This window comes from Mustela nivalis (genome assembly GCF_964662115.1).
Source record: "Mustela nivalis genome assembly, chromosome: 9".
NCBI lineage: Eukaryota > Metazoa > Chordata > Mammalia > Carnivora > Mustelidae > Mustela > Mustela nivalis.
Window position 1 is genome coordinate 22374596 of NC_139028.1, and position 25314 is coordinate 22399909.

The window sequence follows — 25314 nt, forward strand, 5'->3', positions numbered from 1 at the left end:
CCATGGGCCTGTGCTGGCCACAGGGACACAGATTTCAGGTATGCAGTTTAGAAGCCAAGAGACCCGAGTTCTGGTCCAGTCTGCCACAGACAATGTCACTCACCAGATGTCGGAAACGATACTCCGCTGCCCTGGGCTTGGTTTTACTCCATGTCAAGAGGAAACCTGACCTGGGACATCACCCTCCCACTCCCAGGGCCCGCTGGGAGCACAGGAGAGCCAGCATAACCACAGGAGCAACAGCTGGCCGTGGCAGCTCTTCCCACACCCGGGGCCCACCCCCAGGTCCTCTTCTCCCCGCACCCCCTTCTGGCCTCGCACCTGGCCCAGAGCCCTGCGGAGGTGGCGGAGGTGGGAGCAGGGGTCGGTCAGGCAGCAGCTCATCGTCGGAGGTGGCGATGGTCTTGATGGCGTTGTGGTAGAGCGGGGTGGAGCTGGGCATGGCGTACTTGGACATCTGGGACATCATCAGTGACAGGGGGTTCTGGGAAGGCGTGGGGTCTGGGGAGGAAGTGAATGGCAGGCTGGGGTTCATGAGACCGCTGGGAGGGTTGGCGGGAGGCGCTGAGGAGCTGCTCCGGGGGCCACTAGGCGGGAGGGCACCTACAGAAGCAGGGAGACAGAAAGAGCGGCGGGTAACCAGGGAGGGGAAGACGAGTTTGGTGGTTCACATACATGGTAGGCTAGGAAGAGGCCAGCCCCCAAATCTCCTGACTCCACCAGGCACACCTCTACTCCAGTGTTCTGCTCAACCCATTATCACCATTGCCCACCATTGCCACTATTGCCCCATTGCTTCGGGCAGCTCCTGCAGCCTCGGGGCCCCCAGACATTGCAGACAGCCCAAGAGCAAACCCCTCCAAATGCCTGGCAGAGCCCCATGGCACTCCTTGTGGAAGCTCACACTCAGCTGCTGACATGTTTCCCTCAAGCAGTGTCCGCCTCTGCGCCCCGCACAGATGCCTTTGCGCGCTCACCTGCCCCAGTAAGAACACACCACACCGCTCCCCTCCCAGGTCCCCAGTGCCAGAGTCGTCCCCACTCCCCTACCCCCACCCCCACCCCACGGCCTGGCTCAGCTGACTCACCCTGTTCCATGCTGCCCAGGGTGGTGGAAGAGTTCATGTTGAGAGGCGGCTGCTTGTTCTGGGGGACCCCAGGGCTGGGCATGGCTGTCTTGGGTGAGGCGACCCAGCCGGGAGAAGGCACCGCCACGGAAGGAGACTTGAGCCTGCTGGGCGAGCCAGTGGGCGAACGGACACTGAGGGAGGAGCTGAGGACCTGTGGCGACTTGAGAGGTCCCGGCGGGTTAGCCGAAGGCAAGGGCACCATCTGTGAGGGGGTCTGGGGTGACTTGAGGTTGGCGGAGGGCGAGGTGACCAGGGGCGAGTGCACCTGGCTCAGGGTGGGCGACTTCAGGTGCCCCATGCCGGGCGAGCCCATCTGATTAATACTGATGGTGAGGTCTGAAGGCCGTCTGCCCAGCCCCCGGTTGGGGGCCGAATGCACGGACCCGGGAGGATTGGATGCAGGGGGAAGGGGCATGTGGCTGAGCCGGGTGGTGCCCACGTTACCCATGGGCATTGAGCTCTGGTCGGGACTGAACATGTCTTGGGTATTGCCCATGTCCTGGGGCATGGCTTGGAAGGGCCCCTGGCCCCCAGAAAATCCCTGCTGGCCCTGGTTGGGGAACTGCGAGGGCATAAGCATCTTCTGTGGGCCACCCATCATGCCACCGCTGCTGTTCTGGGCCCGCACCCGGGCCATCTCCTCAGGACTGAGGCCCTGCGGCCCCATCATGTCCCCGGGGCCCCGCATCTTCTGTGACATCAGCATCTGCTGCTGTGGGGTCATCTGGACATTCAAGTTCATGTTCATGTTCATGTTCACATTCATGTTCATGTTGAGGTTGCCCGGCCCCATGGGAGGGTCCACCTCTCTCAGCCCAGACTGCCCCATGGGGGGACTCAGGAGGCCCCGGCCTCCGCCGAACTCCATGCCCATGGGGGTGCCTGCCAGGCCCTCGCCACCAGCCATCTGCCCAGGAAACATGGCCGGCTCCATCTGCCGGTGTGCCTGCATCATCCGCTCCATCTCCATGCCCTGCCCCATGGCACCGCCCGCCATGCCCAGGGGGCGCTGCATGCCCATCGACCGCTTCTCCAGCAGCTGGTGCCGCAGCAGCTCCTCCCGGACCCGGGGGGTCATGAATCGCTCCGCTTCACCCTGCCCGCCAGGGTAGGGCACGGCATTCTGGGCAAAATTACTTGGCCCCCCCATGGGGGGCAAGTCTTCGGTCCAGCCCATACCTGGCCTCACAGGCCTCTGCATAGCATTCATGGGCACCTCCATGGGCATCCCCTGCATGCCTCCAAAACCAGGCACCCGTTGCATCTGGTTGCCTGGGAAACGGGGGCCGGGAAAGGGAGGTCCGCCCCGGAGCTGCATGGGATCTTGGACATCCATGGGGCCCCGCAGCGGTGCACCCATGCCGGGGGGCCACTGATCCCCAGGCTTGCTGTGGTAGGGAGGCGGTGGCCCCCTCACCATCATGCCCCCCATGCCCATCATGTCTTGCAGGGGGCGGCCCCCATGCAGCCCTATCTGCTCTTCCTTCCGCCGCTTCTCCTCGTAGTACTCTTCCTGCAGCTTGCGCCAGGCCACCTGCTCTGGTGTCAGGCTGTCCTGGCCCAGCCTCTGCATCATCATGTTCATCTGCTGCCCCATGTCCCCGCCTGGGGGGTGCCCAGGCACCTCGTGCTCCAGCGGGGGTCCCCCCAGGCTCTGCGTCTGTGAAATCATAGACTGCAAGGGCTCCTCATACTTTTTCAGCCCACTGGGAGGGGCTGTGGGGGGCTGCTGGGGGGCAGGAGGGGCTTGTGCTGGTGGTCCCCCCTCGCCGGCTCCTCCTGGGGGTCCCTTGAGGAAGGGCTCCGTCTCCCCGCTGCGGAGCAACAGCCGCTCAATGTCCCGCAGTGTCTGGAGGGAACGCTCCCGGTGCTCCAGCTGCTCCTTGGACAGGCCCTCAGAGCCCACCAGGCTCCGTTGCCCGTTTCCTGTGGGGGCAGCCTCCGCGAGCAGGGCAGGGCCAGGGGCACCACCGGGGTCTCCTCCCGGAGGCAGTGGGTTGCTGGCGGTGGCAGCTGTGGGGGTGTTAGGGTGGGTGCCCCCGGCGCCACCGCCCGTGCTGGCTGCTCCCACCGAGTTGGGTGTCAGGTCCTGACTGGCGTCTTCAGGTGGCCCATCTGAAGGCAGAGTGGGTGGAGCGCTGCTGGGAGCCGATGGGGGCGGCGGTGGCAGCGGAGGGGCCTGGGACTGCGGGGTGCCCGCAGATGGCGTGCTTAAGGGTAGCGGCTCTGGGGTAGGTGGCACTTTCGGGGCCTGTGGGAGGACAGAGGCAGAGCATGAGCCAGGCAAGGGGAGGCACCAGCCAATCCCACTATTCTCAGAGGCGCCCCACTCACCTGGTCCAGCTTGGCCCGGGGCACATTCTGCTGGTGGTAGGCAAGGATGGAGTCAGCCCGGCCTTGCAGTACGGCCTCGGCGGCCCTGCACAGAAGGGTCAGGCACAAATCGGTCAGGGAGGCAGGTGGGCTGGCGGGAGGGTGGGGGGGAGCTCTTGCCCTTCCCCCACCTAGCCCAGCGCAGCCCTGGCTCCCTGCAGGCTGAGGGGGCACAGAACAGGCTGGGCCTGCCCCGAGGCACTTACGTGTTGGCCAGGTGGGTGGTGAAGACGTACACGTACTGTGAAGGAGGCTTGCCAGGGACACCCCCACCCCCACCCCCAGGGGCGTCTGGCCGGAGGCCAGGCGGCGGCCCATGTGGGGGTCCTGGAGCGCTGCTCTCGCTGAGGGGAAGTTGGGCGGCTTGGCCGGGACCCAGCTGTGGGGCCGTCATGGCTGGGTCTGCTACATTACAGTCTGCAGGAGAGAGGAGAGAAGCCGGGTAAGCAGCCTCGACTCAGAAAGGAGAGCCCGCTGGCGCTGCCCCCCCCCCATCCCAGGCAGGCTCACTGCTTTTCAGCTCAGGCCAGCTAGGTGATCTGTTGCCACACTCCGGTGGTACGTGCCTGGTGTCCACGCTTACTTGCCCTAGACATCTTCAACCAGGACAGAAATCATGGGGACCATATGGAGATGAGGGGGAGGGGAAATGGAACAGGCTCCCCTGTGCGTGGCATCCCAAAGGACACTTACAGATGTGATTCCCTCTGACCACAACATCCCTGGAAGGCAGGTGTCCTACACTCTGCTTTACAGAGGAGGAAACAACTCTGGAGGAATGACATTAACTCACCCGACATGACACAGCCCATCAGTGCCGAACCGGGATCTGAACCTGGGCTGGGACTCCAAAGGCCTGTTCTGAGCCCACAGACTACGGGTGTGTGTGTGTGGGGGGGGGTGTGCACCTGCAAATGCTCTGACCAGGTGAGGCAAGAAGGCCAAGAGACTGCACAGATTGATGAGTCAAATGATAACTGGTTTTGCATTCTAGCTCACCACTAACGGACTCTGTGCCCTTAGGAACAAGACAGCTCATCCCTTTAAACCTCTGTTGCTTCATCTATAAAATGGGAACACTAACTCCCTGCTCTGCACAGCGGGACATGTCAAAGAAATCTATTTTTACAGCAACTTCAGAAATATGTCGCCAACAACAACAACAATCACTTAGAAAACAGAGTTAGAAAAGACTGGCATAGTGGGTGCCCTCCCGGCGTAGACTGACCACCTGAGCACCAAATGATGTCTGTCCCATGGTCACAAAGTAGACCGAAGTCCAAGCCCCAAAAAGATCTATGCGTGGTCATTAACGAGACTAGGTAAGTCAGTGGACCCACTCCCATGCCAAGATAAACAAATTCTGCACAGAATAACAGAGACAAAAGCTTGGGGGCTGGGGGGCCTGAGAGCTGGCCTCAGTGTGTGAGGGCTGTCCTGGGAATAGGAAGGTGCATAATATTCCGTACACAGAGCTAGGACTCCCGGGTACAAGTTACAGGAGGGAGGCAGGCTTTATTCCAATAAGGAACTTTCTAGTACAATAACAATAATGAAAACGAGCAGTGTTGTAAGTGTCACACGTAGCAAGTTATTTACTCCTCACACCAATCCTGTGAAGAAACCCATTCCTATAGATGAGGAAACTGGGACCCTTTCCCAAACTCACACAAATAATAAATGGGAGATCCAAGATACCAACCAAAGTTGTGTGACTGCAGCGTCTGCGCTATTAGCCGCTACATCGGCTGCCCCCAAGATAAGAACTCTCTGAGAACATCTTGGCAACTACAAATAAAATAGTATCAGTGGTTGCCTTAGTGCTGGGGACGGGATGGTAGCACCTTCTCCGTATTTCCCTGTTTCTTCCAATGTTTCTACATCCTGGCAGTCTAAAGTTATAAAAGCGAACTGATGGGGGCTGTGGGTCCCAGGAGGCAGTGACCACCCCCATCTGTCCCTGATGGGTTCAGAGGGGCTCATGGACGGCCAGTCCCCTGGGGTGGCACCTGGGACCAGAGGACCTTTAAAGTTCCAGCCTGTACACCCCACCTCCACAGACATGGTCCACTCCTTCCAAAAACATCTGCTTGGCCTGTGACCAGGCAACAGGCATCTTAACCGTAACCACACCTACTTCCCAGGGCTATTGGAAGGATTAAACCAAGTAGCAAAGGAGCCAGAACATTTTTTCCTTCCTACTTTCTAGGGTCCCAGCCCACCGAGCAGGTCACAATTTAACATTTTCTGGCTAGTTCACCGGCATTAAATTGTTTCTCCCCTCAAAGAGATGTCAGGGTGAGGGAAATCACCCAATAAATGTGTGCGGGCTTCCCAAGAGTGGAAGAGTGTCCGGTTCTCCCCATTATTTGAGCAAGGCCCAAATACACACTGGTCAATAAAAGAATAAGAAGGGTGGGCATCCACCCACACCCACACCTCGTCCTGGTGATGCACGCTAGGCATTTGCCAGCCGTCAGTCAGAGGCTGGGGATGGGAGCCAGAGACAGAGCCAAGGTCAGCTCCCACCCAGGCTCAGCCAGACTTCTGAACCAACAGTCTGGCTCCCAGCAATGCAGGACGCTCGCCACCCTCCCTCTATTGACCAGTAGGTGGCAGCAGAGGCCAAGAATTCATGGGAGGAGGTGGGGGTGGTAGGGCCAGGAGGGGCTACCCCACTGCACCTCTGTCCCTAGGAAGAGGGGCTTACTGAGCACCTGGAAGGCAGGGGCTAAGCTGTCACAGCGTAGGGAGGGACCGAGTGACAGGTGAGACGGGAAAGAAGTAGTCTGGGTTCTGGCCCTTGCTCTATCTCAGACTCAGGCCTTTGAAGGTGAGGAGAGGGAGGCTCCCTCAGGGCAGACATGTCCCTGGGGCACCATGGGCCACAAGATCCTGGCAGCAATGGGCACTCACTGTGGGTGGCCCCAATGGGCTTGTCGTCCTCCTCGCTGTCGGGTCCTGAGCACCATTCGTCCCCACTGTATGGCTGCTTCCGCTCCAGCACACACCGCCGCTTACTCCGGGGTGCCACCTCTGCCCAGGCAGGACAAGGCGGGCAGGGGTCAAACCAAATGCCCAGAGGCCCCGTCCTCCCACAGCCAGGGTCTCCATGGGCCCATTCTCCCAGATGTCCCACCCTAAGAGGGCACTGCCCAGGCCATGGTGGGCACTTTGCCAGCCCTTGGCCCCCACCACACCATTTGTTTCTGATTTCTCTCTCCAGCCCCGCTGCCTGTCTCCCTTCCCCCACCCAGCACCAAGCACAGCATAATCCCCAACCACAACTGGTTCTAATTAGGGCTGGGGGGGTGGTGAGGGAGGGGAGAGCCACTGCTACCCTTGCAGGCCCCAGAGCCTGCTCAAAGACTCCCACCAGATGGGATACCAGGAGGTTCCTTAGGAGGTGTGTGGGTCTGCTCCTCACCCCAGAGCACCCCCCTCTCCCCCTCCAGAGAGGAATGAAGCTGACCATCACGCTGTGTGGCCCCTCCATGGGTGGCACCTGAAGATAACAAGGCCCCACCCTGGCCACCCCTGCTCCTGAGAGAATGGCCAAGCCAGTGGGTATAACAGGGGTAAGAGAAAGGTGACCCCACATAAATGCTGGAGAGAAGCAAGGGAAAAGGATTAGACAAAGGGGGCAGCAAGCATGGGCCTTGGACTGGAACATACTGGGGTCTTAGGAATCAGGAAATGGGGTACCTTTGGCCTCTGAATCCAGGGATGGGGTCCCAGCCTCTCGCTGCTCTCCAGAGTCCACAGACACGCTCCGCTCCCTCTTCACCTTGCCCTTGAGTGAGCTGAAAGGGGGCACCCCTGCTTGGGGGTTCTTCAGACTTGAGTTGCTGGGTGAGATCTGGTTGGCCTTGGCCCCATGGCTCCCCGCCCCCACGCCCTTCGGGCCCAGGTTGCAGGTGGGTCCTTGGTTCACATTCTGGTGCTGGGATTGGGCCCCTCCATTCCCTGTCTTGCCATGATTGGTCAACTTATTTTCTGGGTGCATTGGCTTGGCTGGGGCTGGGGGGCAGTGGCCGCGCGGGGACAGCGGCGGGCTCCCTGGAGCTTCTCTCCTCCTGGGGTGGGGTAACCTGGGACAAGGTGGGAGAAACACGAAAGGTTAATCTTGCTAGGGGCCTAGCATGCCTGCATTTTAACTGTCCCCATCCTGCCTCACTTAATGGTAATGGGCGGGGGGGGCCAAGGAGCGTGTTAAGACCACCAGCTATTCCCTATCTCCTCCTGTGGTCCCTCAGACAAGGGCTGATGCCTTTCTCCACCTTGGGGAGTGAAGATAGGGCAATCCTCTCCACCTCTCAGACCCCACAATTCAAGTACAAACCAGGGCCTGGGGAGGCAGAATCCACCCCCACCCCCAACATCCATCGGACAGCAAGCCTCCCAGCAACTCCCCCCAACTAGCACCTGACCAACACCTGAACATCTCTTTCAGGGTTTGCTCTCTCCAGACTCCTTCCAAGGTCCTAATCCTCAACTTTGATGTGCTCCACACCCGCAGGTAAGGGGCACAGGACCCCAGGGTCACTGCTCATGCCTCAGCCCTAGTCCCCTGGGGACATGGGGACAAGCACACTGCAGAGTGGTACCCACTGGTCCAGACAGCTCCTCAGAGCAGGAGGGGAAAGCCTGAAGGGGGTCCACCAGCAGGGCTGGCAGGCAGGCAGGCAGGAGCAGGAGGGAAGGGGGAGGGGCACGGTGTGCAGAGCAGACTGGAGCGAAGCTGGAAGCCAAGGATTCCTGCAGCCAGGCTGCGGGCCCTTTAAGCTCCAGCCCGCTCCCCCCACCGCCTCCCCCTCCCCGGAGACCTATTAATAGCCGCTGGAAAGATCACATCACGGGAGAGGATATTTATCCCCCCTCATTCCACACCAGCTCAGATTTATTTCAGCTCTGCTGTCCTGCTGCTGCCGCCTGGCCCTGTCTGCCGGCTTCTCCTGGGGAAGAGGAGGGAGGCAGGCACCGCCCCTCCCTCCAGCTTCCACCCCCAGCTAGACTTGAGGCCAGAGGGCGCCACTGCACCCGACAGTGGGGTGGGCCGGGGTCTGCTCAAAGCGTTTTTTAGGAGGCAAGGGCTGAGAGGGACTAGAACAGCAGGCCTAGTTGATTGCCACTGCCCTCTGTCCCCTGGGACCAGACATGAAGGCTGTGGGCTCCTGCCTCAGGGCAGGCCATCCCATTCTGACCCCCCTTTAGCCCACCGGTGGCCTTAGAAGCCAAGTGGCCATAGGGCTCACTGTCCAAGCCAGCACATCTCAGCCCCATGATCACTGGGCCCTTCCCTTCCCCGCACTCCACACACACACACACTTCCCGCCCTCCACGACACCCACACACCTTGTCTTGTTAGCCAGGATCCTCATGGCTCCCACACACAGTGGGGCTACGGCCCCTGTGCGTGCCCAGGGCCCAGCCAGGTACTCGGTACTGGAGCACGGACTGCAGCAACAAGCCCCAAAGAGAAAACTTGTGACTTGGGGAGGGGGTGTAGGAGGGGAGGGGAGAAGGGAGGACCCAACAGCCCTAGGACTAGGGAACTAGACAGGGTAAGGTGGGAATGGAAAGGAAGGACTACTAGGTGGGGTCTCTATCCTAGAGGCCGATTGTATCCCCATCCCTCCCGCACCTGACCCTCAGGGAGCTTGCAGTCTCTAGCAGGGCCCCCCTTTCCCCGGGCGGCAGAGGCAGAAGTCACTAAAAGGATAGGTTGCAAAGGCGCCCGCGTGAGGCGGCCGTGAGGTCTGCTCTGGCCCCTTGGGGGACTCCCGCTCCCAGGCACGTCCCTCACCCCGGCTGGGGTACTCCTCTCGCCCCGCCCCCATGGCGCCCCCCGGCGCCGAGGCGGCCTGGGTAGGGGCGATGCCCCGCCCCGCCCCCAGCTCGAGGCCTAGCCCGTGCCCATTCCAGCAGGCCCGGGCGGGCAGCGAGAGGCCTGGCGGGGCCCCGGGGCTGCAGCTGGGCTCTTCTGGAGACCAGTAACGCTGGCTCAGATTCCTCCCCGACCGCAAGAATGCAGGAGCCTCCCCTCCTCCCCCCCCCCCGCCCCTGCACCCCACCCCGCCCCCTTCGGCAGAGCCCGAGCGGAGAGGCAGAGCGAGCGAGGGAGCCAGCGAGCGAGCGAGCGAGCGAGGGAGCGGGAGACGGACAGGACTGCAGCGTGCCTCGCCGGGCCCCGCACGCGCCGCACGGACAGACACCCGGCCAAGTGCGGCCAGGGGCTGGGCGGGGCGGCGGCGGCGGCTGCGGGCCGGGGTTCGGCCTAGCCCTGGGCGCCGCCTGGCAGGGGCGCCGAGACCCGCAAGCACCCGAACTCTGACTCACACACACTCACAGCTCACACGTGGACGGGGAGACAAAGACACGCACGGAGCCCAGGAAACTAGAGGCGCGCCCACGCCGACCCGCGGAGGTGTGCTGGAGGACGAGGGAGGCGCTGGCCCAAGCAGGAGCACGGAATCAGCCTGGGGCACCCGCAGCCGCCCAAGCTGCCCGACGGCAGAGAGGGAGCGCGCCGACTCACGGAACGGATGAAAAGACCGAGACCCGGCCCCAAGGGAACCAGAGAAAGTTGAGCCTGGTAGTGACAAAGGAACACACGCGCGCGTACACACAAACACGCGAGGCCATAGATACACCAACAGACTCACGCAAACACAGAAGCCTCACCCAACCGCCCCCTGCCCTGCGCTCCCCCGCCCCACCGATCGAGGTGGGGGAGGGGGGAGACTTGGGCCCAGCCTCGCCCTCGTGATCCGCCCAGCGTGACACCGGTGCGCACTCTCGCCGCTCCCAGCGGGGCTGCTGGAGGCTGGGCTGGACGCGGAGGCGAGGCCCCCACCCACCCCTAACCGTGTGGGAGTCTAACCCTAAATTAACCCCAGGGTATTGGCCTTCCCTTTGCTAGGTCTCCCTCCGGGAAGAGAGGCTCCTCAGGGGACGGTTCCAAAGTCCAGGGCCGGCTGGGAAACCTCCCTCCGCCAGCCCCAATCTCCTGCAACAGGTTAGAGCAGAAGCAGTTAAGAGGAGGGCTGGAGAGGGACCTGGGCTTAGGGACGGGGCCTGTGGCCTGACGCTTCTCAGTCAAGCTCGCACCTTCACCAACAAAGTCCTCAAAACTACCTATCACCTAAAGAGACAGTATTATTATCCCCATTTCACCAGAAAGAAACTGAGGTGTGCCAAAAGGAATCTGTGTGCCCCTGGGTCATGTGACCAGTATGTGGCAGCTCCAAGAGCCCATTCCTGGGGCTTCCCCTACCCCAACTTCAGTGTCTCCTCCCCCCTCCCTTGAAGTCAAGACTCCTCATCTGAGCCAGCACCAGAAAGGTGGGCTTCTAGGCCCGCACTACCTCCTGTGTTTACAGCTTCAAATGTTGGGACTTGGAATATTTTGGGAAGGGGCTGTTAGAAAATTAGTTCTCTCCGGTGTCCCCAGTCAGTCCTCAGAAGGATCTTGGAGTGGCCCTCCCCTCTCCAACTCCACCCCCTCGCTCCCACCCCACCGCAGGGCGAGCTGAGTCAAGCACAGATGAGTCAGGACTTTCCCATCTCACACCTCCCCCCTACCCCTCAGGAGTTTGCAGGGGCTCCCAAAGACCATTCCTCCTCTACACCCTCAGCTCCCCCCAAGATACCTGGAGGGCCTAGGGATGGGGGGTGGCTAACTCCTGGTGGGTGCTGGGAGTGAAGGGGGCCTCCCAGCACAGGAGCAGGAGCGCCTGGGATGAGGGAAAGGAAAGGCATGGGACGCTGGAGTGGTGACTTGTGCTCACAAGCAGGAGCAAAGGGCCAGGGGCACAAACCAGGAGGCTGTTGAGACAAAGAGCCTGAGGTCAGCTGCTTCCCCATGGCCTTCTCTAGGGCGTTAGGGGGAGCCGGTGGACCTGACCCCGGTGGGGGGAGGGAGATCAGGAAGGCTTCCACGGATGCCTTCAATGGAGGCTCAACACAGAACCAGCACAGGTATAATGGGCATTCACACACCAGTGGCAACCTGACTATTTTCAGCTGCCCCAGCGCTGGGACCCCCTGCTTGGTTCTCCAGCTGGCCCACTGGCCTCATTGCCTACCTCAAAACCACCAAAGAGAGGAAACAAGAAAATGGTTTGGAGGGGCACCTGGGTGGCTCAGTGGGTTAAGCCGCTGCCTTCAGCTCAGGTTATGATCTCAGGGTCCTGGGTTCGAGTCCCGCATCAGGCTCTCTGCTTGGCAGGAGCCTGCTTCCTCCTCTTTCTCTCTGCCTGCCTCTCTGCCTACTTGTGATCTCTCTCTGTCAAATAAATAAAATCTTTTAAAAGAAAAAGAAAATGGTTTGGAGGCTTCATGCTCCCCAGCCTGGTGGGCAGACTCCTCTATAGAGAAGAAATGGGCTGCTCAGGCCCTCCGTGAGCCATGGGGGTGGAATTATTGTCCCTGGGCTCAAGGAGATGCAGCTCCCAAGACAAGAGCTGGGTCCCTTTTCCCCTGGGTTTCTGGACTCCTTGGTCCCTAGAAGCTCTCCTCTACCACCCAGGTCACTTCCTCTTCCTGAGGTGGTGACTCAGCCCAAGTGGGGAGGTCAAGGATTCACAGCCCAGCAGGAAATCTGCTCGAGGACCAAGGTATTGCTCTGGGACCCTCTGTGTGGGTCCTCGGAGGCCTTCCCCTCACCCTGGCTCCTGGCAGCTCTCCCCACTTCCCCCAACCCCACCTCTTGCCAAAGGAGACCATGCAAATCAATCATTTTTGTCTGGTTGACAAACCACCTTGCCCTACCTGCAGCCCCAGAGTGTTGCCAGGCAACCCCAGTCCTGCAGTTCTGTGGGAACTCCTAGTCCCAGACTACTTTAGTCGGGGTCTCTGAACAAGGTGCTTCTGGGGAGAAGGGGGTGTTCTGCCCATTCTGGTGCCCACTGTCCCTTCTGGAGTCTGTAAGACAAGTGGCATTGCCTAGACAAGCTTGAAGTCACCTCTCTTGGCTCCCTCAGCCAGTGCCAAGGTGGCCAGACCTTGGGACGCAGTCATGCCTTGGCAGTGGGGTGCCCCCAAAGGCTGCTGCCCAGTCCCTGGCTGCTCCCTCCCTCAGGGCGGAGGGGGAAGGGAGGGTGGGGGGCACAAGGAAACAAGACAGGGCAGGAAGCCCAGGCAGGCGGCGGGCACTCTGGGCCAGGCACAAACAGCCAACACAGGAAACCACAGCCCACCCCCGCCCACCCCACCCGCCCAAAGCTCTGGGAGAGAGGAGCTGCCAAGAGCCTGGTACCCCCAACCGGGGTAAGGGCCCAGGGTTAGCCCAGGGCAAGGCAAGAGCCAGAAGTTCTCTTCAGTCCTCTCTCTGCCCCAGACCCTACCTGGGGAGGGGGAGAGGAAGCCAGGCTGGCAGGGATGGTGCTGCCTCTTTAAATCCACCGAAATCCTGAGCTAGGCCCAACCCAGCTCTGGTTTCACAGGAAGGAAAGGAGCTCAGGAGCCAGTAGGGCAGGCAGTGGTGGCTGGAATTAGCCCCACCGGCCCAAATATATCTGGTCTCCGCCTGCCACCCCACTGGCACTTCCTGGCCCCTGGCACCTGCACCACGGTGGGGGTGGGAGAGGGTCTAGGTGCTCCTCCCTCCCTGGGGGAGACCCCGGTGTCTGCAGTGGTCCTGTCGCTGGGTACATGTGGGTGAAAGGTGACTTCCCAAAGCCCGGAGGCCCAGAAGGGAGGACTGGGCAGGGTAGCCCCCTGTAGGCCCTCACCTGGCCTGTCCTCCAAGGGGTTAATCTGGCCCCTGTTTGGGGGGGGGGGGTTAGGGGTGGCCTAGGAACCTCCTCCAAACTGCCTGGCGGCTGGGAACAATGGGGCCATTGTGAGAGGACCAGAGTGCGGGCAGACTGCTGGCACAGCCAGCAGCGCACCACGGGGCGGGACCTCACCCAGCGCCCGACACTCTGCTTGCTCCCCCAGGTACCGCCAGCGGCAGACACATCCTCCCTGCCCCCTCACCCCGCCTGCCTGGCCCAAGCCCCTGGCCCCAGCAGCACCTGGAGGGCCCTCCAGCTCTGCCCACGTTGACATCCAGATGGCCGTGACCCTGCAGGAAGCAGGAGCCTGTGGGCCAGGACGGGGTGGGGGTGGGGACTGAGAGACAGGATGTATGCCTGTGATCCTCCCGCAGGGAAGACAGGAAGGCCAAACGGGGTTTCTGGTGTCAGTCCTGGCACCCTCAGGGTAGAAGGGCTTAGGGGATTGTGAGACCAGGGACAGGCAGGGTCCCCTGCCCCCAGGCCTCCTTTCCCACACTCATTCCAGAAACCTGCTCCCTGAAGAGATCCTGTCCCCAGAAGCCTTACCTCCTGGGGTTGGGATGCCAGGCCTGGAGTGCATTGAGGGCTACGAGGGCCGGGTTCACGGTCAGGGAGACAAGGTGCCGATCACATCCCGCCCTGTCTGAGCTAGAGGACTTGTCCCTCTGACCTGTATCCTCATCTTCAAAGTGAGGGTACATGTATAGGGTAAGATGGTTTTCTTAGTGAAACCAGCTCAGAGAATGCCTATGACATACTTGGCCCTCAAGAAACCACCTCTGGCCACAATGTCCCTCCCCTTCTTTACCCTCTTGTAGCCCCCAGATATGTGGGCATTTGGTAAATAAAGGTAGGCATTTGCCCTTGGAGCATCCAAGGGAATGGGGCCCAAGGACATCATATAAGGGGGACCAGGTACAAAGACATGGCTCTTCTGCTCTCTTGGAAGAGCTAGCTCTTCCCTGGGCATCACTGACTTCACCGACATACACTCAAAACCAGAGTGTGAACCCAGAAAGCAGTTATCCACTCTCTTAGCTTCAGGTGTGTGTCTCAAAACCCCAGGAGGCAAGTCAGAGGGGATTTCCCGTCAATAGTGGCCCAGCTGCCCCCAGCCAGGCAGCCCTCTCCCTGCCTACTTGGTCATCTCCTGCAGGACGTGGGGTGGAGGAAGCTGGAGCCTACTTTCTCCTCATGCATGCACGTCCTTAAAGAGCGAAGGGTCTGAGAGGGCCAGAGTAGCAACTGGTGCAGGAAGTTCTGGAAAGCAGGGGTCCAGGGAAAAGACTTGTCCTCTTCTCAACTAGAGAGGGTTGTCCCTCTCAGGGTGGCCCCACAAGCCCCCAAAGGGTTAATAAGGCCCTAAAAATAACCTGCTCCCAGCAGGACCCTCCAGCCATCTGTTCCCATTTTCTCCTGTTCACATTGGAACATCTGAAACCAGCCCTAGAGCCCCAGCCCGATCCCAAAAATAGCCCCAGCCTGCCCAAGGAACAGGCCCCAGGGGCCAGGCATAGGCAGCATGGCCAGCCCAGCAGTGCAGCACGGCCCAGGCCAACCCAGAGCGCTCACTTTCAGGCCCATAGAAGGGAAGGGTCCTCTCTGGCTCCAGAAGAAGGGCTGAGGGTTCCAGAAGGATGCGTGGAGCCAGGGGCGGTACCAGGCCAGAGAAGGTTCCTGGCCACCAAGCCCAGGTTTCAGACCCAGGAGCCCTGGGATCGCAGGCACTTCTGCCACATCTTACAATCCACTTTCCCCTGAGATCTGGATACTCACTCCCTGGAAGAGCCAAACGCTGTCTGTCCACTCTGCTGTCCACGCCTGGGGTCCTCCTCCAGAGGTTCCCAAGCCTCGGCTCCATGACACTCCCCTCAGAAGCCCTGCTCACCCCGTGTTCCTTGGCACTCACCCTACCCCAGGGCACACAGGGCTGAAGCAGAACTCTTTCCAGCACTGCCCACACTTACCACGCAGCCCACGAAAAGAGTCCTCTGGCCCCTGTGGATACTGATGTGACCCCACCCCTCCTCTGAGCTTCAGGATGCCTCCTCCCTGCCCGTCTGTGCGTGGCAGGTGCCAGGCATGCCCATCTGGGCTTCTATACATATCACAGGCCTGGGCACTGCTCTGCCACACTCGGGGAAAATGCCCAGGCAGAGGGTACAGGGAATCCGGGGGACCCTGGGGCAACCCTATCAGCTGCCATGCATGTCACAGCTCCACACTGCCACTGTTCTCCCCAAGGAAGGTCCCTGACCCCTTAGGCCAGGAAGGAGAGGAGGCAGCCAGTTAAGCCATTTAAGGACAGAATGTGGCGTTCAGCCTGGTGCAAGAACAGAGCAGCAGGGATGGAAGGGTGGGAGGGGTGCTAAGTTGATCTGAGCCAGCAGCCTGGGGGAGGGAGAGCTCAGCCTGAGAAGCACTGGCAGATAGGGAGGGACATGTCCTACGTCCCCCAGGCCCCTCTCTGGGCCTATAGCCATTTGGTGAACCTGCACCCAAGATGTGAGCTGGCTCCAACAGTGGGGAGACTGAGGCAGTGAGAAAGTGAGTCTGGAAGGGTCTTAGAATCTCCGAGTCCAGAGTACTGGGAAGGTTGTTCTCCCCCACCCCCACCCGCACTCCCCAGTCCTCCACTGCCGATGGCCAACCGTTCTTCCAGGCCAAAGTGCCCCCAGGGGTGGGGTTAGGAGTTCCTGGAGAAAGCAATGTCTAGGAGCAAAGAGGAGGCTCACTACCTCATACTGAGCATTTTACGCCATCGCATCAGGCTATCCTGAACACTACACATACACACGATCTAATTTAATCCTCACAACAGCTCTACACCAAAGTACTTTTATGATCCCCCACTTTAAGGCACAAGGAAGTTAGGTGACCTGCCTAAATTACACAGTCCAGAATGAGAAGAATAGGGATTTGAACCCAGACATGCCCGCAACTGGGTTCTTAACCATTTTGCGAGACCAGTTCACCCTGTATCAGTGCTCTAACGAGAGAATGGGCGCCCCTCACCATTCCACACACACTCCCTCTACGCCCGATGTGCCCCAGGTCCTGGCTAGAGACCACAAGTTCCTGCCCAAGGAAGAGATCAGAGAGAGGGCACCCCTCCCCACCCCCTCGGCACAGGTGCCCTGAGAGCAAAGTTCTCCAGGGGGGCCCCCAGTCCCACCCACCCCCAGTCCGCTATGTCCTCCTCGCCCATCCAGGTCCCTAATAGTCCTAAGGGAGCCAGGCAAGTTACCATGACAACAATACCAGGCCCCTGCTGAGAGAGACCGGTGGGCTGGAGAGGAGTCTGCCACCCCTCTCCCTCTCCAGGTGGGGGTCAAAAGTCAAGTGGGACTCACTAATGAAGGGTAGAGTCCAAGCCCTGCCCCCACACCTGCTCAGCCACACCTGTCACTGCTCCCCACTTTTTTCATTGCCTGAGTTGGAAACGGGATGACTTCCTCCTGGTCCCTGAGAGGCAGTGGCCTCCAGCGGGCCCCCAGGAAGGAGAGTGGGGGGATCAGAAGCCCCTCCCTCCGGAGGACAGTCTGAGAGAAGTGCCTCCTCCCAGACCTCGGCCTTCTGCAGCCTTCCCTAGTCAGCCCAGGAGCCTACAGGCGTGTTTGTTGTGAATTCAGGGAGTTGTTGCTAAGTAAGGAAGGAGGGGAGGGAGGGAAGGAGGGGGGGTTAGCAGTAGGGAGAGAGCGTGCCTGCGTGTGTGTGTGTGTGTGTGTGTGTGTGTGTGTCTGTGTGTCTGTGTGTGTGTGTGTGTGTGTGTGTGTGTGTGTGTGTGTGTGTGTCTGGAAGCCAGGGCAGAAACCACATTTCAGTGGCTGATAGCCACCCTGGCTTTGACTCAGCAGGGGGAGGCCAAAGCCAGGACAGAGCGGGGCAAGCACTTGGGATGACCAGGAAACCCTACCTTGCCCTCCAGGGGTGATTGGGCAGGAGCTCCCCACCTCCCGGGCCTGGAAAGATTCCAGCTCTGAGAAGACCTGGGACTTTCACAGGGGTGGGGCTTTACCCCTCCCTGCCCCAGCCCCACCCCCCAGGTTCCAGGTTGTAAGGCTGCTAGCTCCCCTCCTCTGGGGGCAGGAGAATGAAAGGAGAAGTGGGGGCAGAAAGCCAGGAGGAGGGTGCCCAAGACAAAAAGCCAAGCAGGAGACCAGCAGACAGGAGAGCAGCAAGGAGGCTGCAGAGGGCGGGCACAAGCACACGGAGCTCTCACCTCAGGAGTAACGTGTGCCGTGTGCCGGGCTCAGGCTCAAGGGTGTGGTCTGGGAAGGGGGCTCCCTGTGGAGAGAGGGTCACTCAAAGCTAGAAGCCCCAAGCCAGCAATCTAGGGCCCTGCTCCTCCCATAACCCCAGCCCCTCCCCCAACATGTACACCACAGAAACGTGTACACACACACACACACACACACACACACAGCCTGCAGCTCCAGGAAGTCTCTGAGCTACTCGGACACGACCACACACACCCCCCACTCCAGGACTTCTGTGGATTGGCTGGGAGCCAGGCCTGACCCAGCTGCTGCACCACACTGCTCCCCCTCCCTATCCTGGAAGCAGGAAAGGAGAAGGCACTGGAAGATGCCTTCGACAGAGGCGGGGCCAATGACTCCCATGACCTGGCCTGAGGTCCTGGGGGAAGGGATGGGGAGACCAGAGGACCCTGGCTTTCAGTGCCAGCCAGCCCCAGGGTCATCCTATGTCAGAGATAAAAATGGGGCCTCTCCCGTGTCCATGTGTGGTCCCTTTGGCTATACCCCTTGTCCCCTGAAGACGCAAAGTCCCCACCGGCCTGGTTGGGAGGGCCTGGGGTGAGAGGATCTGGCTTAGCAGTTCTGTAGGAGGGGGGCTGGGTGAAGCTCCCACAGGCAGGCGGGAGGGAAGCTGGTGGCTGGGCTCAGTTTGTACTGGGGGTCAAAGGGGAGTTCTTTTCCGAAGAATTCTGGGAGAGACGCCAACTAGAGCAAGCTGCGAACCACCCCTCCCTCTTTCTCTCTCTCTCTCTCTCTCTCTCTCTGCACTGGGGGCAGGGGGGTGTCCCTGCCAACCAGACTTAACCCTGTCCAGCCTGTGTTGCTCCCAGGCCCAGGAAGGGGGAGCTGGGTAGGAGACCTCCAGCTGGGCCCAACTTCCAGTTCAAGAGGGCAGGTGCGGGTCCTCTTCTGCCAGAATGAAGCTGGTTCCACACAGCCCCATCTGGTAGTGCCCTGCCCTGCCGCCCCCTAGGTGACTTTTCTAGGCTCATCTCCTGAAGGTGTCTGCAGTGACGTGTGTGTGCGTGTCTCAGAGACAGAGATTGAGAAACAAACTGAAAATTCCTGGCCAAAGCCCTCCCCTTGCTGGGTCACTGAGCACTGTACCAACCTGTGCCTCTAGGCCTCCCTTCCTCCCACTGTGTCCTGGGACCAGAGGCCACGGGGGTGGGGGGAAGGGACAGCTTATCCTCTGCCTACATCCTGCTGCTGTCTGCACAGGCCCTGGACTCCTACAAACAGCCCCTGCCTGGGCCCTCTTCTTCCTCACTGATCTGACCCAAGAGCTTCTAGAAGAAAGCATTCAATTAGAGCCTGAGACCCCAGGATGGGATACTGAGTCATAGGAGATTAACAAGGGTTCCGGGGCCCGAATCCCATGCTAACATAACTCTGTTATCACCACCCTTGCTTTGGGAAGAAAAAAAAAAAAAAAAACTCCCCCCGGCCTCCTCCCCCACTGTAGAACACTGTCTAATTGCAGAATGAACTTAAACATGAAGGACTTCCCAGGCTACAATGGCAGCTGGCCCCACCCCAAATACCCCAAATGCCTTGTATTTCTGGGGTGGAATATCACCCCCTTAGGATTCTAGCTTCCTCTGTCTTCTGTAAAGACTGGAAATATGAATGTCTTGTCTTGTTTTGCTGTCTCCCCCTAGCTAAAGAAGTCAACTTTCCTGAATCTTAAATTAGCCACCAAGCTCCCAGGTCTGATGCGGCCAGCCCCTTCCTCAACCCCAGTGAAGCAAGTGACTGGGATGGAGGCTTAACTCCCTCTCCTAGCCCTTCCTTTGGGGACTGGCCTCCCTATGATCACCCACCACTGTATCATGAGGTCAAGAAGAGGGTGTTGGGACCCCAAAGGTGCTGGGTGTCTATGAGCGGCAGAGGAAGAGAGCCCAGTCGGGGGGAGGGGAGCAGTTTATCCCAAAGTCTCCCCATGCCACCACTTTCTCTCCAAGGACCCTGGCCCTGCCAGAAGCCTTGGCCCCACTCCAGGAAATCTCCCTATCAAGGGACAGAGTACTCCATGTCCCAGGTTGCTGCGGGGAGACCTGTGACTACACACACCAGTCATGTTCAAAGGGAGGAGGAGAGAAGCAGGAACAGAAGCAGAACACACACACACATGTTTACACACACATAAACTCATCGAAGAGACACAACCCCAAGCACACACACTCCTCAGAGACACTCCCTGGGACGTGCAACTGAGACGCAGACACGACTCCCAAAGACACACGTCCAAGATCTCTACCTCCTAAAAATAACCCCAAACTCCCTAAGAATGCCTCGAGACCCACAGAGGCTGCCATACTCCCAAGGAATGAGGAGAGCCAGAATCACAAAAGACACAGGCCAGTCACACAGACCTGCTGACAGACAGAAGATATACCCACACTGGGATACACAAACACCACACACACACACACACACACACACACACACACACACACACACACAGTAGTATGCACGTGGCTGAGTGCTAGCACTCGAACTCACATACACACACAGACCCTGGCAATGCACAGCGTGAGGTCAGATTAGAGGACTAAATTCTGGACTAGTGGGGAGGAGGGGAGCCAGAGGGGGGTGGAGAAGTACTCAGGGATTTCAAAACAATCTTGGTTTCGAAATGCTGGAAATGCTGGATTCAGGGCCATTCTCAGTTGAGGCTGGGGGGTGGAGAGTAGGGGGAGGGGAAGGCAGGCCAGCGAAGGGCCACCAGCCCTTTGGAGAGGGGGTGGGGCAGAGGGAATCCCAGCCCCCCAGGGAGGGGGGGCCTGGAAGAGACACCAAGGTTAGGAAGGTCAGGTGGTCTAGGCACCAGCAGGAAGGGCCTGGGGTGGAAAGGAGGCGAAGAACGAGAGGACTCTGCTTTGGCCACTGACTGAAAAAGTAAGAAGGCAGGGGAGGCTGCCGTTCCCCTCAGGAGTGAGAGGAAGAGGGAAGCTGCCTGTGCCCGCTTCCCCCATTTACGGGCGGTGGTCAGCACCTTCTCCTCTACAGAGTAACAACCAGGCTCCCCTTTACCAGCTAGTAGAGCCCAAAGGTGGGCCCAAAGCTAAGGGGTCCGAGGGGGTGGGGGGACAGCAAGGGCCCCACAGGGCTCAGAGATCCTCCGTGGGACCCAGGACTCCCCATACTCAGAGCAAGGTGGGAGACAGCTCCTGGGGAACCAGGGGCTTCCCTCTTCTTCATGGGGAGGGGGGCTTTTGGGGAGACTGAGGCAATGCCACATACCCCCACACCCAGGAAGTCACCCCTCCCCTCCCAGGGCAGCAGAATGCCCTTACTGCCCCTCCCCCAGCCTCTAGGGAAAGTGGGCAGTTCTCTCCCAGGGAGGGGAGGTCAGGCCAGGCTGGAGGTGGGGCTCTGGAGGCCTGGCCCTGGCACCCAGCAGAGGAAATTCCAAGCTGTAACTCCAGGCTGCCTTTAGGGCCGCCCATCCAAAGGACAAGCAGCACCTCGAGAGCGAGAGCGCTGTGGGGGCCTTCTCTGCCTAGCCCCCCAGCTCCTGGCTTCCGGCTACCTAGCCCTCCAACTGGCCCCAGCCCAGCTCTGATAGTTAGAGGACTGGACCTGGGGAAACAGCCTCTACCAGACCCATCCCGGCCTCTTGGCCACTCTGAGCTGCCTTTCCCCAGATCCCTGGGGGCAGCCCCTCCAGTGTGGCTATGGTGGGCAGCTGCCAGGGCTGGCAGGCAGGGGCACACATGCCAAGCTACAGCAGCCAGGAGCTCAACAGGTTGAGCCAGTCCCTGGAACAGCCAGCCCCACCCCAGGGAGAGCGGGCCTGGCAGAGGCTCCCTGCCCGCGGCACCCAGCCTGCACCCGCTTGGCTCCCACGGCTGCCCGCTTTCCCACGCTGCCATCCCCTTCTGCCCCCTCCCCCCAGGTCAGCACCCGGGCAGTGCCCAGGGCTCCTGGCACAAGGAAGGAATGCCATTTCCCCAACACCCCTGGGTACCCAGGCTTTTGGGGTGCCTCACCACCAGCAACCAAGGAGCCCCAGGAAGAGTAAACAAGAACCCCAAAGTGTTCCCCCCACTTCCTTGCAGGCTTTTCCCAGTCCCGGGAAGAACGGATACTCAGACACCCTGGCTCCCTTTAGCTGCCCCATCCCCTGGGCACTGGGGCAGAAGTTCAGCCTGTGGCGCCAGAGGCAGTGTGGGGGTGCCCCCAGCTCCGGGTCTTATACTCCCTGGAGGAGGGGCTGCGGAGCTGGGTGAGTTCCGACTCCTTCCACTCCTGCCAGAGCTGCTGCTACCTGCAACCCTGGTTCTCTTCTCCCTCCACCCCACTCCTGGGCTCCATCCCGGCCACTCCCCCACAGGCAGGCATCCCCCCTTTGCAGGCATCTTCTTTAATCTAAAGCAGGTGCCAGGCATTCCAGCTGAGTCCACACTGCCACCCACTAGGCCTCTGCCCAGAAGGCTACTGTCCTGCTTGTTCAGGGAAGCAGAGTCTCCAGCCCAAGGCTTCTGTTTAACCCAGGTACCCAGAAGCTGGGGGCCAGGAACTACGCAGACAGAGGCACAGGCGCCCTGCACAGGGTCAATAAGCAAGTTCGCAAGTCCCCCCATTACGACTGTTGCACTAGTCCCAGGTTTCTGTGGACCACCAAACCTTCCCCAGGACTCTGTAATGTCATCCCACCTTGACCCTCAAGCCCGGTAATTAGAAACTCATCTTGAACCCGCACATGGACCTCCAGGACCCATCTCCAGCCATGGGGCCCCTGCTATTCCAAACACAAGTGTTGCCGTGGATGGAAGATGATAGGTACTCTACCCCCAAACCAGCACCCTTCTCAAACATCAACCCTTCCCCCAGGCTCCACCCCTAATCAGGAGCAACACAGGTAAGCAGGGAGCCTCTAGAGAGAGGTGGCTAGACCCTGGCCTTCCAGGCCTGGTTCTCCAAGGCCAAGGAGCCTGATCACCTTGGGGAGGCAACACCTTCCTTTTCTACCAGACTTCCCTTACCCCTCACCTTCCTGACCCATTCTCACTGCATCCTGAGGCTTCAAACCAGTGGCCTCACAGATGACACAGAAAGACGGGGCCTGATCATGCTTTCCCCTGGGGCCATGAAATCGTGGTCCTGACCCAGAGAAGGCAAGACCCGTGCTGGGAGCCGCAGAAAAGCCAGGCCCAGCAGAAGTGTCTGCTCTCCGGAGAGGCTGAGGAGTGGGGAGAACAAGAGGAGTAGAAGGCCACCCACCCTGGAGGTCAGGCTCAGAGAGCTGCCCAGAGACATCAGTAGGGTTCCAGCAGACACAGAGTGAAGACAGCTTTCCTAGGTAAAACGGGAAACCAAGGCCGAAGATCAAGTGGGCCTCAAGCCCCTTATCCCATGGCTCAGTCACATGCCCAGCTCACTCTCCCAAAGCAACACTCTTCCTCCCTGCAGCAGAGCCCCCCTCCATGCCTCCCCAGACACAGACACACACCCCAAGCAGCAGACAGACTGAGGGAGGCGGGAGGAGGGGGTGTCAGAAAAACCCGGAAGGAAGGAGGCTGGACAGACAGACAGAAGCAGATCCTGGCTTCACTGCTCCAGAGAGACACCCTCCAGACTCCCAGACTGTGAGGGACATGCTCTTTCTCAGCAGCCCAGAGGGAGAAGGGGAGAATAGACTTTAGTGTCTCCAGAAACCAAAATTCCAGCAGCCCAGGGATAGGGCATACTCCAGACAAGCTAAAAGCCTTAAGTCTCACTTCTCTTCCTCATATTCCTCCCCCAGGAGCTCCCAGCACCAAGGCAGAGGGAGCCTCCCCTTAGCAGTGCAGGGACACCTCCAAGGAACTGTGTGACTGCCCCACCCCCCAGCCAAGCCCACACTGCTGAGAATCCTTGGCAGGGGAGACTCCAGGAGTCACAGCCCCTATTGCTCCTAGGCACTGCTTGGGGGCAGAGGGTAACCCCAGCAATCCCCAATCCTAATGCACTTCCTTCTGGAGGCTCCCATCAGCCAGGGGAGGAGTGCTGGGGTGTGAGACCCAAGGGGTTGGGGAGCCTGGGAGGGGGACTACATCTCCCAGAAGCCCCCAGGGCAGGGTTGCTGCTCCAGCTGGCCCAAGGCCGGCCTTGTTCTCTGCGCTAGGGTGGCAGGGTCCCCTGGCTGTCCCTAAGCCCTCCCCCCTGAGCTCTGGGGCTGCCAACCTGACTGGGGGCCCAAGAGTAGTCACCACTAACCCTGGGGGAGTCCCCCAGCCCTTAAACAGCCTGGGGGTGCGTGCCAGAGGGCAACAGACAATCAGACTGTGTTCCCCCTCCCCAGTTCAAACTGGATCTCCCTCCTCGCGCCTCTGCCCGCCTGGCATGACTTTCACCCTCGGCCCCAGCCCACCCCTCACCTCGCGCGGGTCGGGGGTCCTCACGCCAGACTGGAGCTGGACGCCATGACCAGATCAGGGTCGGTGACTGGATTGGGGTCCTCCGGCTTGCCAGTTGGAGGTGCGGAGGGGGGCGGGCAGGCGGTGATCTTTTGATCCTGGACGCCTTGATCTCAATACCAGCCCGGCCCGGGAGAGGGTATCCGGGGGTCGCTGGGCGCCTGGGTTCCTGCCTCCCAACCGCCGAGCATGGTCGTGGGCGCCGGACAGCCGCGGGAGAGCGTGCACACCCGCCCGGCCCGGGGCTCGGGGCTGGGGTCTCGGCCCCAAACCTCACGGCTCCGGCTCCTGCTCCTCCTCCCTTCCTTCCTTCCTTGCTTCCTTCCTTCCTTCCTCCCTTCCTTCGCCTCCTCCTTTCACTTTCCCCGAGGCCCGCGGGGACGGCGGGCGCGGGGCGGGGAGGGGGCTGTCTGGGCGCTTATTGTTGGTCGGACGCCGAGGGTCCGGGTCGCAGCCCCCGGGCGGCGCGGCGCCGGGGGACCCAGGCGTGCGGGCGTCCGGCCGGCTGGCTCCGGGCGGCGTCAGTGGTGCAGCGGCCCCGGGTCCGGGGCATGTCCGGCCACTGGCTCCGCCGCGCGCCGCCGCCTCCCCGGGTTCCCCTGCGCTGCCGGAGCCTCGCTCGCCCCTCCACTCGGCTCCTCTCCCCAGCCTGAATAAGCATCGGGGCTCTCTGGCTGCCTCCTTCTGCCTTCATACCAGAGCCCGGAGAGGCCCCTGTCAAAATAAGAGCTCCCCCATCTCTCTCGCCTCCTCGCCCAACCCGGCTCCCCCAGCCTCCCAGTGGTCTGACTCGGTAAGGCGCCCGGCCGGGATGCGGGAGGCAGGTTGGCCCGGGGGTGGGGAGGGGGCTTCTATCCGCCTCTCCTCCCCATTCCTGAGGACTGGGGAAGAGGCGCGCCAACAACATCCCCGGCTGGAGAGAGGTTTCACAAAACTACCCTCCAGTCTACACTGATTGGAAGGGGTGGGAGTTCCCTGGACTCCCCTCAACCCCCAACACACACACACACACACACACACACACACTCTCTCTCTCTCTCTCTCTCTCTCTCTCTCTCTCTGCTGGATCCCTTTTCACTGTACCCACCCACATTCATTATAAACCGAGCATCTCTTTATTCATTTGTCTTTCCTAGTAGACCATGAGGTCCTTGAGGGCATAGACTGAATGTTTTTCATCTCAGTCCTTAGCACAAAGTGGATGCTAAGAAAATGTGGAAGTAAAATCTTTGTCTTCTCCAAAGAACTCCTAACCTCAAAGTGCTACACACACACACACACACACACACACAAGACCCTATAAGAGGGTAGATGCAATGAATAAGAAATTGTAAAGCACTTTTTTAAAGCGTTTCACAGGGCGCCT

The 25314-nt window shown here is 60.2% G+C and overlaps 1 protein-coding gene across 4 annotated transcripts in view; it reads right to left on the bottom strand.

The window, feature by feature from the left end:
* BCL9L (BCL9 like) overlaps nucleotides 1-24655 on the bottom strand; it is a 28216-nt gene extending 3561 nt beyond the window's left edge. Inside the window, exons 1-9 of one of the 4 annotated variants that reach the window (XM_082683554.1) lie at nucleotides 23910-24655; nucleotides 17508-17572; nucleotides 8859-8960; nucleotides 7209-7594; nucleotides 6420-6539; nucleotides 3710-3920; nucleotides 3465-3549; nucleotides 1089-3381; nucleotides 322-603 (exon numbers count right to left, since the gene is read on the bottom strand). In XM_082683554.1, the coding sequence (XP_082539680.1) occupies nucleotides 322-603; nucleotides 1089-3381; nucleotides 3465-3549; nucleotides 3710-3920; nucleotides 6420-6539; nucleotides 7209-7594; nucleotides 8859-8884 (3403 nt within the window). In that variant the 5' untranslated portion in view covers nucleotides 8885-8960; nucleotides 17508-17572; nucleotides 23910-24655. The remainder of the gene's footprint in view (nucleotides 1-321; nucleotides 604-1088; nucleotides 3382-3464; nucleotides 3550-3709; nucleotides 3921-6419; nucleotides 6540-7208; nucleotides 7595-8858; nucleotides 8961-17507; nucleotides 17573-23909) is intronic. The other 3 variants (XM_082683555.1, XM_082683557.1, XM_082683556.1) reach the window with 3 other exon arrangements.
* Nucleotides 24656-25314: the final 659 nt, after the last annotated feature.